Source organism: Dama dama, chromosome 21, assembly GCF_033118175.1.
Source record: "Dama dama isolate Ldn47 chromosome 21, ASM3311817v1, whole genome shotgun sequence".
Taxonomy (NCBI): Eukaryota; Metazoa; Chordata; class Mammalia; order Artiodactyla; family Cervidae; genus Dama; species Dama dama.
Genome location: NC_083701.1, coordinates 30420606 through 30436598, shown reverse-complemented (window position 1 = coordinate 30436598; position 15993 = coordinate 30420606). Strand labels below are relative to the sequence as shown.

The 15993-nt window shown below is 40.6% G+C and overlaps 1 protein-coding gene across 3 annotated transcripts in view; it reads right to left on the bottom strand.

Annotated features, from left to right (window-relative positions):
* DNAJC5B (DnaJ heat shock protein family (Hsp40) member C5 beta) overlaps positions 1-15993 on the bottom strand; it is a 91711-nt gene that overhangs the window by 12742 nt on the left and 62976 nt on the right. For all 3 annotated transcript variants that reach the window (XM_061122822.1, XM_061122823.1, XM_061122824.1), the window contains 2 exons: positions 5194-5407; positions 710-881 (listed from right to left, as the gene is read on the bottom strand). In XM_061122822.1, coding sequence (XP_060978805.1) covers positions 710-881; positions 5194-5407 — 386 coding nt within the window. The remainder of the gene's footprint in view (positions 1-709; positions 882-5193; positions 5408-15993) is intronic.

The following is a 15993-nucleotide window of genomic DNA, read 5'->3' as shown; positions in this document are numbered from 1 at the left end:
AAGAACCCGAATTTCCAGGGAAGGCTACCCTCCATCAGTTTTACCCAAATGCATTTTTAAAGTAATCAAAAAGAAGAAAAGTCAAGGGTTGCTGACTTCTCTTGATGTCCATTCCCTTCTATTTGAATAGAGATCCTAACATAACAGGGCTTCCCTGATGGCTCAATGGTAAAGAATCTGCCTGTGACACAGGAGATATGGGTTTGACCCCTGGGTCAGGAAGATACCTTGGAGGAGGGCATGGCAACCCACTCCAGTATTCCTGCTTGGAGAATCCCATGGAAAGAGGAGCCTGGTGGCCTATAGTCCAAGCCAGACATGACTGAGCACAGCATGAACCTAAACTAACAGACTGAAGTGCTTTTCCTGGGATAAATATCTACCTTGGCTGTCCTACCCCTGGGATTCCCACCCAGCCTCCCTGGATCCATGGTTCACTCTCTCATAATGAGACTATGAACCTTTGCTTTGTGATCAGCATATCTCATGACTTCTTTCACTGTCAGTTTGTGCTTTTTTTCTGTGACTGGTAAAGATAAATTCCTCTTATCTTCCTCAAAACAGGTACCAAAGGAAAAAGTCTGTGGGATTCTTCCCCCAGTTTGGTCGTTGCATCTCTCTCACTTTGGCAATGACCATCACCATGGGACCTGGTGCTTGGCCAGGCACGTGAAGGGACACCCACTACTCTATTCTCGTCTCACTCCACCTTTTGCTATGTCTGTCTTGATCTGCTCCTCAAGATCCTCTGGAGACACGTAGAAGTCCTCTTCTGGCATCGATGACTTAGTCCAGCAGCGTCCACAGCAGCAGTTGCAACAGCAGCACAGACAGCAGCAAAAATAGCAGCCAGTCAAGAGGCCAATGATGACAAACAGAGTCTAGAGGAAAGAGAGGCAAAGCAAAACAGGGGTGAGGGGTACAGGGGTGTAAGAGATCCCAGAAATCAAGTGTTTTGCCCGTGTACCTCCAGAGATCTGGAGGCATCACAGTTCTCATCTCACAAACTGCATATTCACCCTCATTCCTTATTCCGTGGAGGACTATCTTTTCTGTTTCCTTGGAAACAAATTTCTCATAAAGTTTTGCCTAACGAGCCAGGAACAAGTGACTTGCAGTCAAAGTCATGAGGTATGACATTTTCTTCTTTATTCTTAAGTCACAGTGATCATTATTAAGAGCAGAGCAAACAAAACAAACCGGAAAACATACCCTGTACAGGTCAGATGAGCTGACCATGGGCACTGAACCACTCTCACCAAAGAAGAGCCATGGATAGCCAGCCCTGCCGCCACGTTATTCTCTCAGTCACCAAGTCCTGCAGTCTCCTCGGGACCTTTGTCCCGCACCACCCCCCTCCACCCCCATCATCTGTATCCTGAGTGGTAGGGCTTTAGAACAGAGCCCCTTATCCTGAAAGGCTACCCACTCCAGTATTCTGGCCTGGAGAATTCCATGGACTGTATAGTCCATGGGGTTGCAAAAAGTCAGAAACAACTGAGCGACTTTCACTTTCCCTTATCTCTGCTCTGGACACTTCAGTAGCCTCAAAACTGACCTACCTGTGGCCACTCTTGCCTCTAACCCAGTCTGCACATTGCTGCTGGAATTTTCTGACATGCGTGTTCTCGTGAACCCATGCAGCAACTCTACTTGCCTTTTAGAAGAGGCTGGAGCTCCTTATTAGTGGTCATCTGGCCTCCCCCAGTGCCTCCCCTGCACCAGCATGGCTCCCCTCCTGCCGGATTTGCCGTAGCTCTGCTCTCCCTGTGGACTCATCTGCCTGGACATCCCCTGCCCCACCCCCTAGTCATCTAACAGATAGCCACTCTGTGTGTAAGTTTATCTCAGCAATCCTCTCCAACATCTTTCCGGAAAGCTCACCTCCCCCAGAACAATTGCCCCTGGAGAAGGGCATGGCAAACCAGTCCAGTACTCTTGCCTGGAGAATCCCATGGACAGAGGAGCCTGGCGGGCTACATCCATGGGGTTGCAAAGAGTCGGACATGACCGAAGTGACTTAGCACTCATGCACCAGAACAGTTACTCCCTCCTTTGTGCCCCAACCACACTCCATACAAATGTCCACCATAGTCTTGTTTTGTTGACAAGACAAAACTTTTCAGTTATTCTGAAAAGTTTAAGACAGTGATCAGTTTATAATTCTGTCTCAGACCATGAGCCTCTTGAAGGCTAGAACTATATATTAGTCATCTTTCAATCCCTTCTCTACCTCCAGGTTTAGTATTTGGCGTGTGGTAGACAAGAAATACCTACTGAATGAATGAATGTATTGATTGATTATTGATTAGTAGATAAACAAATGATTTTTTTCCTCCTAGTGCACAACACCAGGATTTCCCAACAAGCATATAAAAAGTTTCCTCATTAAACTCACCATAGCTAAAGATTAAAAGATTACACTCTCCTAATCTGCAGTGAAAACAAGGCCACCTTTGTTAACTGAGCAAAATAAGTTTACGATTTTATTAAAAATATGGTATTTGAAATTGGAAGTGATTTCATACACCCTCACACCTACAGTTTTTTTGCTGTGAATTCTCTGCATTTTCATAGAGTTGTAAATTTCTTAAATTAGTCTGAAAAGTACAAAAAAGCTTCCTCTTCACCAACAGCCTCTAAGACCCTCCTGTGCAGTGTTCTGGAGCTGTTTCCCCAACATGTTACCCCCTTCTTTACCTACTCTTGTCCTTTTTTGCTTTTCCTATTCCATCCCCAAGTTTTTTCTTCTCTCTGAAAATTTCCTTTAATACATGTTTTGTTCTTTAGTTATTCCAGCCGGATTGCTTGCCTATTTCAGAAATAACCTTGCCTTATCCTCACAGAGCTTAGTGTAGTATAAGATACAAGTAGGTGTTCATTGTTTTTCAAATACACATTTTCAAATCGGTACACTGATTCATACATGTAGTGCATACTTAAAACATGATCATCATATGCTGGGGCACTCTGATGGATACTGTGCAATGAGGCTTTGGCACAAACAGAGGGGAAGGTAGATTTTTTTGTAGCCTTATTTTTAAAGACCCACATCAGGAATTATTTTATGTATATCTCTTACACTGGTCTTCCCAAGTGGTGCTAGTAGTAAAGAACCTGCCTGCCAAGGCAGGAGACATAAGCGATGGGGGTTCAGTCCCTGGGTTGGAGAGATTCCCCGGAGAAGGAAATGATAACCCATTCCAGTATTCTTGCCTGGAGAATCCCATGGACAGAGGGGCCTGGCAGTTGCAAAAGGTTGGACAAGACTGAAGCAATTTAGCACATGTATCTCTTACACTACTTAACAGCTTCTGCTTAGCTCTATGAATTTTTATCAATTTTGTCAACTTCTGGACAAGGGAATCGATTCTCCTTTTTATGCAGGTAGGCTCCAATATGCAATTGGGTACTAGTGTTTAATTATCTATAACTCTGGACATATCTTCCCATTGACATTATGTCATATCTGGAGGTTAGGTTCCCAGGTAAGCCCACAAAAACCTGTATTTTATATAAACATTCAATCTATCATCATAAATGACATTGATAATATTTATATTCTCATTCCAAGTTCCATGTCCTCTTGGCAGAAATTTGTCTCCCTCCCAAGTCCTCAATAGTAAAGAAAGGGGGTTTCAGTGGGAACACTACTTATCCCCAAGAAAAGGAATTCGGAGGACTGCAGAAGGCAAAGGAGACTTTAGGCTGCAGACTTGCTCTCCCCATGACAGTGAAAGTGTTAGTCATTCAGTCATGTCTGACTCTTTGCGATCCCGTGGACTGTAGCCTGTCAGGCCCCTCTATCCATGGGATTCTCCAGGCAAGGACACTGGAGTGGGGCCCTTCTCCAGGGGATCTTCCTGACCCAGAGATCAAACCCAGGTATCTTGCATTGCAGGCACATTCTTTACTGTCTGAGCCACCAGGGGTATCCTCTCTCATCCTGCATATGTACAACCACTCAATTTAGCAAGATTTATTTTTGTGGAAGCAGGTGGCAATCAGAGTACTACTGAGCATGACTCCTGACTCTGGAGATCTGCAGCTTCTTAAATGATTTGTTACAACTCATGTGAATTGAGTTGTAACATGTGATTTCATGTTACATGGGAGCTCATGTGATTTCACAAGATGTATGAACCGTAAACTTACTATACGTACACGAACTGTCCAAAAAAAGCTGCCAATGGACTATATGTATGATTCAAATGTAAATATACTATAATCATAAGATAAGGATATGAATATTTGTATGTGTGTGTGTGCTCAGTTGTGTCTGACTCTTTGTGGCCGCAAGGACTGTAGCCCACCAGGCTCCTCTGTCCATGGAATTCTCCAGGCAAAAATACTGGGGTATTGGGTTGCCACTTCCTATTCCAGAGGATTTTCCTGGTCCAGGGATCAGACCCAGGGGTCAACCCGGGTCTCCTCTGGCTCCTGCACTGGCAGGCAGATTCTTTACCACTAGTGCCACTTGGGAAGCCTTGAATACTCATAAACAAATATGAAACTATCATCAAACATGCCTATCTGAGGAATTCCTAGGAAATCACACTACTGTCAAAAGTCAATTCTGATTGCACTAAGTCCTAACAATGCTGCCTTTCTCTTGACTAGATATCCTTTTTCTCCCTCTCTCTTCCTCTCTGTCTCTCCAACTCAGTGTCCTCCACTACTTAATTCTCACCTTTCCCCCTCATTTCCTTCTCCACTGCCCCACATCAGGCTTCACGTGAACCTATGACATGATTTCCATGCATTCTCCCTAGCATTGTGTTCCCTGATGTAACCTGTGCTATAGATAGGAAAGTACATAGCTAAATTTGTCCCATAATAATTTTTAAACAGTTGTCACACTAATTAATTATTTTTGGTTTTTAGCAATGAGTCAGTTTAGTCATTATGGGAGTAGGGAGGGCAGTCAGAATTAACCTGAAGCATCAAATTCAAACATAATTAATGTCTAGAAGTATTTTAAGTCCTGCTGTATTTTATAATCACTTGGTAAGCTAAAGCAAAAGCAATCCTTAAATACCATAACAGCTTTCAGTCAAAGTGATAGCTCTTTTATTAATAAGAGTTTAGTAATATACTAAGGTTAGGCTTTCTTTAGGATGGAGTCTAAAAGAGTGAATAATATCATGACCTTTCAGGAAATTTTTTTCAAGGGAAACAAAAAATCCAGTTCACCTTTGCCCACCAGCTTGACAGCATGAAGTAGGTATTAACGTTTTCATCTCCAAATTGCTCGGCCACATAGAGTCCCAGTGATCCGTACTTGTCATAAATGTTTCTTTTTGACGTGTCAGTAAGAATTGTGTGGGCGTTGTTGATTTCCTTAAACTTTTCAGCAGCCCCTGGATCATCTGGATTCTTGTCTGGATGGTGTTTTAAGGCCAATTTTCTTTTAAAATTAAAAAGAAGTGAGGAAAAGTGTTATTCAACAGGAATTACAATGATATTCTAGAAAGGCATTATTCATTTGTTCATCTTTTATACATGTAAATACCACAACATGATAAATTTCACGATAATATTGATTTAAGCAAGGTTTCGTTGTCAATTTGTGTTTCTAATGTATAGGCTCAATGGTACTGTTTTCCCCCTCACATCCTCAAAGGAATTCTCCATAGCTGCATAGTTGTTGAGTCTGAGAGATTTTGCTATTGGCAAATATGTGAAGTTTATTTTTGCCTGGAAGTTCGTGTGTAGTCCACCTCAACATGCAGAGGCCTTTAAGAGTTCCAGCAATAGGACCAGTTTACACCACAATTTCGTTTAGAACCACAAGACTTTTCCAGAATTAACAAAACATCACACCATATATTCTAAAAGTTAAACTCAGCTGTCAAAAAAAGAGATCTTACTCTGCTCAATGTCATGTGGCAGGCTGGACAGGAGGGGAGCTTGAGGGAGGATGGATACATGTTTATGTGTGGCTAAGTCCCTTCATTGTTCACCTGAAACTATTCACAGCATTGTTAATTCGCTATATGTCAATACAAAAGAAAAAGTTTAAAAAAAATCTCTCATTTATACACCCTTGAATAAATTTTATGACCGATTCACATTTTTTTTTCCACAAATCCTAACTCCCTTTTGTTTTTATGGACAAATACTGTGACTTACCTTTTATTCAAATGTGTATCTGACCTCTTTTCAAAGAGGTCTTCCCACTTGAAATAATCTGTAGAAGTTTTCTTGTGAGTCCAAGGCCTTCTGTCCTCTGTGGATCATAATGCAATTCCAGAAGGGTATGAATAAATGTTGTGTTGCTGTGTGTGTGTGTTGTGCGGAGGGGGGGTAGTTTGTGAGTGTTCTTTATTCTTCAGTTATAATGAAGTATTAAAAGTGTAAAATGGATGTAAGAACTGAGCTATGAGGCTCATAGCTATCAGAGAACAGAGCTATCAGGCTCTGGCTAGGGACTCTTTCCCCCTCCCTCCACAGACAGATTTAAATTGATAAAAGCCTTGTTCAATATTGAGTCTGTAGTGTTTTTCCTCTACAAAATCAATTAATTATATGACTCTCTATGGAAATTCCACGTGACTTACTCTCCCTATTGTACCCATAATATTTAATAGGTATATGTAGGAATGCACCTTAAGCTTTTGTTTATTTTATCAGTGTAGATTGAATTGTTTCACTTCAATGCATTAATAAAAGGCATAAGTAGAGCAAAAAAAAAAAAGTGTATCTTGTAAACCAATCTATAAAATAAACAAACAAAAAAAACAAAACCAAACACCTATTTTAGGAATTAAAGCATTGCTGGTTAGGAAGTAGGTGAATGAATAAGCAATTTAGCATCAGGATGCTTAAAAAAGCACCAAAATGTTTAAAAACATAAGTCATGGTGTGTAATAAATTCTAACTCTGACTCAGAATAAACAAGAAGAATAAAACAAGGATGCATGCATTCATGCTAAGTCGCTTCAGTCATGTTCGACTCTTTCTGACCCTATAGTTCATTTTAAATTTGTTTCATCAAACACATTTCATCCTTATTTTTTGAGAGATGTTTGGGGTATCTATAAATTCTTACTGGAGACATTTTTTATGTGCAGAATTTATGATAAAAATCTTCTGCTAATAGCACAAAAATGCCAATTTTGTCATTTTAAAAAAATTTATAATGTTTACTACATGCCAGCACTATTGTAAGCATGTTATAAATATTAATTCATTAATCTTCACCACAGTTCTATGAGATTAATATTATAGTAATCTCATTTTACAGTGAGGAAATTTAGCCACTGAGATGAGAGGCTAAGTAACTTGCCCAACGTCATGTTTTTGTTGTTTAGTCTCTAAGTCCTGTCCAACTATTTTGCATCCCCATGGGCTGTCCACGGGATTTTCCAGGCAAGAATACTGGAGTAGGTTGCCATTTGCTTCAGCAGGTGATCTTCCTGACTCAGGGATTGAACCTGTAGCTCCTACATTGCAGGCAGGTTCTTTACTCCTGAGCTATCAGAGAAGCCCAGCATCATACAGCTAATAACTAGAGCCAGGCTTTGAACATAGGCAATCTGACCCCGAGCACTGTGCTGCCTCCCACATATTCTTACATTTAAAAAGTAAGACATAGAAAATGTTAATAAGACATTTCAAGGACTGTGGCATTTGGTCGGGGTGATGTGGGAAGCCCCTGGAGTATTTTTTTTTTCTTTCCCCCTGGAGTGTTTTGAGAAGAAAAGTGGTATGATCCGAATTTAAGTTTAGAAGAATCATTCAAGTCTTGGAGAGGACAAATGCAAAAGCCGGAGGCTCTTTCAGGGAAAGTTCATGGTGGTTTGGACCAGTGTGGTAGTGGATTAGTTAGAAGTGGTCAGATCCTGGATACACTTTGGGGGCTAGCTCATGGATTGGGTGTGGGATGTGAAAGAAAAAAGAAGAATCAAGGATAGCATCGAAGTTTCAGCTCAGGTAACTGGCAGTTTGGAGTTACAACTTAAAAAGTTGGCAAGAGATTTTTTTTTCAGTGGTAGGAAATGGTTTGCTAGGATTCAGAGTTCTATTTGAACACCTTTGAGATGCCTGTTAGACTTCCAAGTGTAATGGAGTAGAGATATATGAGCCTGGAGTTCAAATGAGAATTACTCTGGGGGATGTACATTTGGGAGTTCTCAGCAGGTAGATGGTATTTAGAGCCATGGAACTGGAAAAGATTCCCAAGAGAGTTGGATCCAAGCTAAGTCGCAGGGCTGAGTTTTGGAAGGAAGAAACACAAAACAGAGGAAGAAAGAAAGACCAATGGTACAGAAGGGAAAATTTGGAGAATATGGGATCTTGGGATCCAAGTGAACAAAGTATTTCAAGGAAGAGAGCGGTCACTTGTGTCAAGTACCATTGACAGGTCATGTGCAATGACGACTGAGAAGTGATTGCTGGATTTAGTGATATAGAGATCTTTGGTGACCTTGATGTGTGCACGCACATATACACATTATACATGTACCCATGTACATATGCACACAGACTATTGTAAATATGCCTTTATATAGGGAAAATATAGCAGAAAAATAAGTAAAGAGAAAAATGGAAGGTTATAACCACACTTAACTGGGATTATAAGTAATTCTTTTGTTGTTGTTGTTATAAAAAAATTATACATACTACTCATGTAGTTTCTTTCCCTAAGCATTTTTAAGCTCCAGCTAAAAAATTTTATGCTTTTTTAATAGTTAAGAGTTTAGAGTTTGCTCTCTTAAATAACCCACTACCAAATTAAAGTAGAGAGGAAGGAAGGAAGAAAGAAGTCCTCAAACTTCAATAATACAACAATCATTATCAAAAAGCTTCAAGTGGATTTTTGAAGCACATTCATTTTAATGGCTCAGTATTCCTGGAATTCTCACTCCATGCCCTGGAACACAATTGCAGCGTTTCCCCTTGCCAGTTCCAGAGATTGTTTCCAGGACAACCAAATGCAAAGGCTATTATTTCTGCCCTAGAAGAAAAACACCTGGAAAATGTCTCTTTACATATACTTCTTATTTCTAGGGTTCAGTTGTAGATGGATGCCCACTGCCCAAGACTTAGCCAGTGGAGCCTATCATTTTAAGCTGCTTGGATCTTTGTCAGCTTACAAGGGCAGAGGCACACAACCATTTATCACATTCCTCTAACAATGGAGTTGGCAAATTCAGAGGCTGGAGCACTTCCATCTGTAACAAATCCAATTCCTGGTCATCAGCAGCATTTGACTCCTCTTGGCAGATGCTCTTGGCTCTGAGGAATCCTCAGAAAGTATGGCCAACAGAGGCAGCTGCCAAAGTCACACAACTGCTCACACAATTGCCAAAGTCACACAGTCAAGTTAATCGATCAATGACTCACCTCCTTGGGTATTGTCCATACATCAGGAAAACACATATGGAATTTAGAGTAAAAAGAGGGATGCTTGAAGTACATATAAATACGAAGTGAAGTGAGTAAAAGTCACTCAATCATGCGGATTCTTTGCCACCCTGTGGACTATACAGTCCATGAAATTCTCTAGGCCAGAATACTGGAGTGGGTAGGCATTCCCTTCTCCAGGGGATCTTCCCAACCCAGAGATCAAACCCAGGTCTTCTTCTTTGCAGATTCTTTACCAGCTGAATCACCAGGGAAGCCAACATTGCCTATTCATTTTAAAGATCTTTCTTGTAATTTCATTTTATACTTAAAACTGATAATAATGTTCAATCAGAATGTGTGCCTTTAATTCCAAATCTTGCTATACTCTTAATCACTGTTAGTCTGATATGGCTATAACTATATTGCTAGTTACTGATATATATATATAACTAATACTGATATGTGTGTGTGTGTGTGTGTGTACATACATATGTATCTGTGGTGTTGGAGAAAACTGACGAGAGACCCGTGGACTGCAAGGAGATCAAACCAGTCCATCCTAAAGGAAATCAACCTTGAATATTCATTGGAAGGACTGATGCTAAAGCAGAAACTCCAATACTTTGGCCACCTAATGCGAAGAGCTGACTCACTGGAAAAGACCCTGATGCTGGGAAAGATTGAGGGCAGGAGGAGACAGGGACAACAGAGGATGAGATGGTTGGATGGCATCACCAACTCAATGGACATGAGTTTCAGCAAACTGGGAGATGAAGGACAGAGAAGCCTGGAGTGCTGCAGTCCATGGGGTCACAAAGAATTGGACATGACTTAGCAACTGAGTAATAACTAATATTAGAAACAGCATCAGTACCTGTACTTTTCACTTCAAAATCCAATAACAGCTTTCAACTGAAAAGCATAATGAATTTACTGAGTGGCAGATAAGATCAATATTGATTTATAGTTGTAATTACCAAAGGCTCCTAAGATCTACCTCCTTTGAGGCAGTGGAATAATTCTACTTACTACTCTCTACCAGTCTGTTTTTTTTAATTTTTTTTATTTTTTATTTTTATTTTTTCCATTTATTTTTATTAGTTGGAGGCTAATTACTTTACAATATTGTAGTGGTTTTTGTCATACATTGACATGAATCAGCCATGGATTTACATGTATTCCCCATCCCGATCCCCCCTCCCACCTCCCTCTCTACCCAATCCCTCTGGGTCTTCCCAGTGCACCAGGCCCGAGCACTTGTCTCATGCATCCAACCTGGGCTGGTGATCTGTTTCACCCTAGATAATATACATGTTTCGATGCTGTTCTCTCGAAACATTCCACCCTCGCCTTCTCCCACAGAGTCCGAAAGTCTGCTCTGTATGTCTGTGTCTCTTTTTCTGTCTTGCATATAGGGTTATCGTTACCATCTTTCTAAATTCCATATTTATGTGTTAGTATACTGTATTGGTGTTTATCTTTCTGGCTTACTTCACTCTGTATAATGGGTTCCTGTTTCATCCATCTCATTAGTAGTGTGATAATTTCAATTGAAGATGATGTAGCACCCTCCATGGTGCTATAAATGACATCATTTCATTCTTTTTTATGGCTGAATAGTATTCCATTTTATATATGCACCACATCTTCATTACCCACTCGTCTGTTGCTAGACATTTAGGTTGCTTCCATGTCTTGGCTATTGTAAACAGTTCTGTAGTGAACATTGGAGTGCATGTATCTTTTCAAATGATCATTTTCTCTGGCTATATGCCCAGGAGTGGGATTGCGGGATCATATGGTGACTCTAGTTTTAGTTTTTTAATGAACCTTCATACTGTTCTCTGTAGTGGCTGAACCAATTTACCTTCCCACCAACAGAGTAGAAGGGTTCCCTTTTCTCCACAGCCTCTAAAGCATTTATTGTTTGTAGACTTTTTCATGATGGCCTTTCTAACCCTGGTGGCTCAGATGGTAAAGCATCTGCCTACAGGGTGGGAGACCTGGCTTCAATCCCTGAGTCAGGAAGATCCTCTGGAGAAGGAAATGGCAACCCACTCCAGTACTCTTGCCTGGAAAATCCCATGGACAGAGGAGCCTGGTAGGTTACAGTCCATGGGGTCACAAAGAGTCAGAAACGACTGAGTGACTAAACTTTCACTTTCACTTTCTGACCTACATGAGGGGATACCTCATTATAGTTTTGATTTTCATTTCTCTGATAATTAGTAATGTTCAGCATCTTTTCATGTGCTTTTTGGCCACCTGTGTGTCCAGGAATTCTTAACTTTAATTAGTTGAATTAATCAGTCTTTTCCTGAATTAGGAATTAGGTCCTATAAACCCTTCAACTCTAAACTTTTTATAGATTGGACTTTCACATAGAATTCATTGATGCATTTATAGTTGATTTTTAAATGTATTAGAAAGTAAGCATACAATTTCATTTAAAAAATCTAGATATGCAATTGCCCTGGCACCATTTATTAAAAAGATAAATTCCTTTTCCTATATTTTAGGATCTCTGTTCTGCTACATTGGTATGTTTGGCTACTTCTGAGCTAATAACAGTCTTAGGTATGGTGTTTTTAAAATATGTCTTAGTATATTAAAGAACAAATTCTTCCACATTGTTGTTCTTCAAGAATTTTGTGGCTATGCTGATCCCTCTATATTTCCACAAAAATTTTAGAATTGGCTTGTCAGTTTACACACACACACTTACTCTGTTGGGATTTTTATTACAATTACATTTGACTCTGTAGATTAATTTAGAGGTTGATATTTGTATGGTATGTCTACTTATTTAGAACTCAAACTTTATTGAAGGAGCAAACAAAACAGGCTTTATCTTGACAGCAGGACTCCATCTTGGGCTGGACTGTGGACTTTGAGCTCTCTGCCCAGTATCTATGGAAGCAACATACCAACTGGAAAACGAGGGCGCCCACCCCCCCCCCTTCCTTCGCTAAAAGAATACCCTAATTATCTGTGTAACCGAATAGAATCATACATTCTATTATGCTTATTGGGGTATGACCACAGGCCTATTGATAATTGTCCACTGTTAACTACTTAGGCTTAAGGCATATGAATAATGGGTTAACTTTGATTGTCAGGGAATTTGGGGGGTAGGTTTGTGCACCTACACTTAGGCTATATAAGGTTTTCACAAAAACTGGTCAGGGTCCTTGGCTAAGAGGAGACTCTGCCTTGGACCCGCAGGTGTAATAAACTGCACTCCACTATCTGCACTGTCCTTCCGGAACGCGTGGCTACAGCATTATCATTTTACCATTTAAGCTCTGCATATATTTTATTAGCTTTATTTCTAGGAACTTAATTTTTTTTGTGTTTTTTTGGTTGTTGTTTTGTTGGAAGTTTTGCTTTCGTTTTTGGTTTGAAGGATTTGTTAACAAAAGAAACCTTTACACACACACAAACAATTTCAATTTTTTATAGACAGTTAGTTGGCTTAATTTCAATACACAGTCCTTAAAAGAAATAGAAAAAAAAAAAGAGAGAGCGAGAGATAGAGAGAAGTAGCAGAGTATATGGTCTTCCCTGGTGGCTTAGTGGCAAAGAATCTGCCTGCCAAGCAAAATGCGAGTTCAGTCCCTAGGTCTGAGAAGATCCCCTGGAGGAGGAAATAGCAACCCACTCCAGTATTCTTGCCTGGGAAATTCCATGAACAGAGGAGCCTGGTGGGCCATACTCCATGCGGTCAAGAAAGAGTAGGACACGACTTAGCAACTCGAAAACAACAGAGTATACTTTACCAAATTAGACTGATATCCGCCCAGACTTCGATCGTTGACAGCAATCTGGAGTCCCAACTGGGAAGTGGTCGAGAGCAGTACGTCCCCCTACAGGTAAGACTTCGAATTGCAGTTTTGTGGGGTCCTGTTTATAATCCCAGGCCACAAACTGATATCATCGTCAGTTTGCATACAAAAACGCAGCTCTGGTTTTTATGACTTTTACAATGCTGTTTGTTTCACCCTGTGAGTCACAGGATTTCGTTAGACCCTGGGGAGGGGGGATGGAAGCGGGGGGGGGGGGGGGGGTTGGTGTCCAGACCCTCAGGAACTCTGTAATTCCAAGAATTCCTTTCTTATCTAAAGTGGCACCTGACTTGGTGTGCTTGCAGACAAGGAATCTGAGCTGTGTCCAGGCAGGTCAGAAGCAGGTCAGAGCCCTGCTCTCCTGCTTCTGAAGCCCTAACAAGACTTCCTCCATTTTAATTTCCCTAACAGTGGGCCTCAGGGTTGTTTAGGCTGAACAGCATAGGAATAAGGCAAAAATAACATGAGTGGTTTTCTTAATCCTGCAAGTCAGACCACAATTCCAAATAGTCAAACAAAAATCATCCAAGAAACAAGGGATTAAACAAGTAGGCAATAATTTTTTGAGCATAGGGGATTTAGTAAAGAAAAGTCCCGCAATAGAACGCATTGGGTGATGTGTGTCTGATCCTTGTCTCTCCTAACTGCTGCCCCCCTCTAGTTATTATTATTTGTCTGGGCTTTGTAGGACTTCACAAGTAGCTGATTTGGTGATTGCTAGGTGGCCTAGTTTGTGTAAATATAATGTGTTGGTCTTCTCCATGTTCTTCTGGGGTTTCATTGTTTACAAACTTCTTTTTATATTGAGAAAAAAAGCCAAAGCATCTTTGACAAAATGTTCTGCACCAGGCAAAAAGATCTGAAACATAAGCTTGGGGGCCCCTCTTCTTGAAGTTGGGGGGGGGGGGTCTTGAACTACACTTTCTTTTTGTTCCCCTTCCTCTATTTCCTATTTCAAACAAGATCTGTCCTAAAAACTAGATTCCTATCCCCTCCTCTTCCACGTTTGTGCCCCCTAAAATAGACCATATACCTATACGTTTAATTTGTGGGGTATCTGTGATTAAGTGATTTGTGCAAAAATCCTGAAGAAGCTAAGATCTCTCCATCCCTTGTTCCCAATCTCGAGTCATGTCCATTCCTTGATGTGATTCATGCTAAACGGACTGCTGTATTTGGATGGATCAAGACCAACTTTAATTTCTAATCCAAGGGTAGAGAGGAGCAATGAAGGGGGCCTTCCATGTAGAAGGTGGGGCTGGGAGACCACGAAAGGAAGGATGAATGTATATCCAAGTCACTCAGGAACTTTTATGTAGGTGCAAGAAACTTAGGTCAAAGTAGCCACAAGATTGTTTAATAGCAGACGGATGAATGTAACTCCATGTTTACTGCTAGAAACCAAAGCTTTGTATGAAATCTTGAATTTATGGGGAGGGAGGGAGGGTAGAAAAGCATGTACCCATCGGTTCTTTCCCTCATCCCTTCTTCTCATTCCTGAACTGCAGGAGACAGCCCCTTGGGCTTTGGCGACCCCATCTGGGCAGTGTTTATTTGATGGCTGATTTTGCTGTGCCAGGTACTTCCTTTCCCATTTGCTATCATTTTGTAACATACACGCTGACCCTTTTCCCTTCCCTTTCTTTTCCTTGGGAATATACAATAAATAAAAACTTATTGGTACTGAAAAAAAAAAAGAAAAAGAAAAGTCCCACCGTGAATGAGAAGTATGTTTTTGTACATCAATTCCTATATCCATTAACTTTTTGGCAGCAATAGTAATAACAGCAAAGTGTTCTATCAAGGTATGATTACATTTATCTATGAAATTTTGTAGCACTTTGGTTCCTTGCAAAATCTTACATAAAGGTTCTCAGGGGAAGCTAATATTAGAAACAGACAAAGTAGGAAATAACATTTGGGTCCATAATACCTGAGTTCTCATGGGGGATAGTAATAGGTGGTCCCCTTCCAATATAAATGATCAACATGTACTAGGCATCCAGAAAAAGGGGTTCCTAACTGATATGTAGAAAGTTTCTACATCATTGGTTATAATACAGAAAATCGAGCATCCATTTTTTTAAAAAAAGTAGGATTTAGGCATGATAGTCCATTCATGATAGTTAATGGAGGTCCCCAATAAGCAGGATTTCCAAATGTGAGGAGTTGGTCCGCAGAGCAGGACCTCTGTAGCCTCATCCCAATCCGTCAGTCATTGGGTAAGGTTATCAAAGTCCAAATACTTCCCAGTGAAACGAGGCAACCAATATTCTTCTCCAAATACAATAGGTAACGCATGAAACTGGCCCATGATACTTGTGTTCACTACACTATAAGGTCAGTGCTCCTTGGTACCAGCGTCAGTGCACTTTGTAATGCCACTGGGGATACGAGCCCAGTGATTGTTAAGAATCCATGCTCTAAATAATTTTTTTCCATTATGCATTAATAGACATTAAAATTCCTTGGGCCTTATCCTTTTGAGCCAGGTACTCTAATAACTGGATAGAACAAACTGTTTAATCAAATATGTCAATTAAGGATTAAGTTTGATGTAGCTGAAATATTACCGAGCCTTTAAACAACTGTAAAATGTCTGTCATGTATTAAGCTAAGTTCCTGTCCTGTGAAAGTCGCTCAGTCGTGTGTGGCTCTTTGCAACCCCATGGACTGTAGCCTGCCAGGCTCCCCTGTCCATGGAATTCTCCAGGCAAGAATACTGGAGTGGGTTGCCATTCCCTTCTCTAGGGGATCTTCCTGACCCAGGGATGGAAGCCAGGTCTCTTGCATTCTT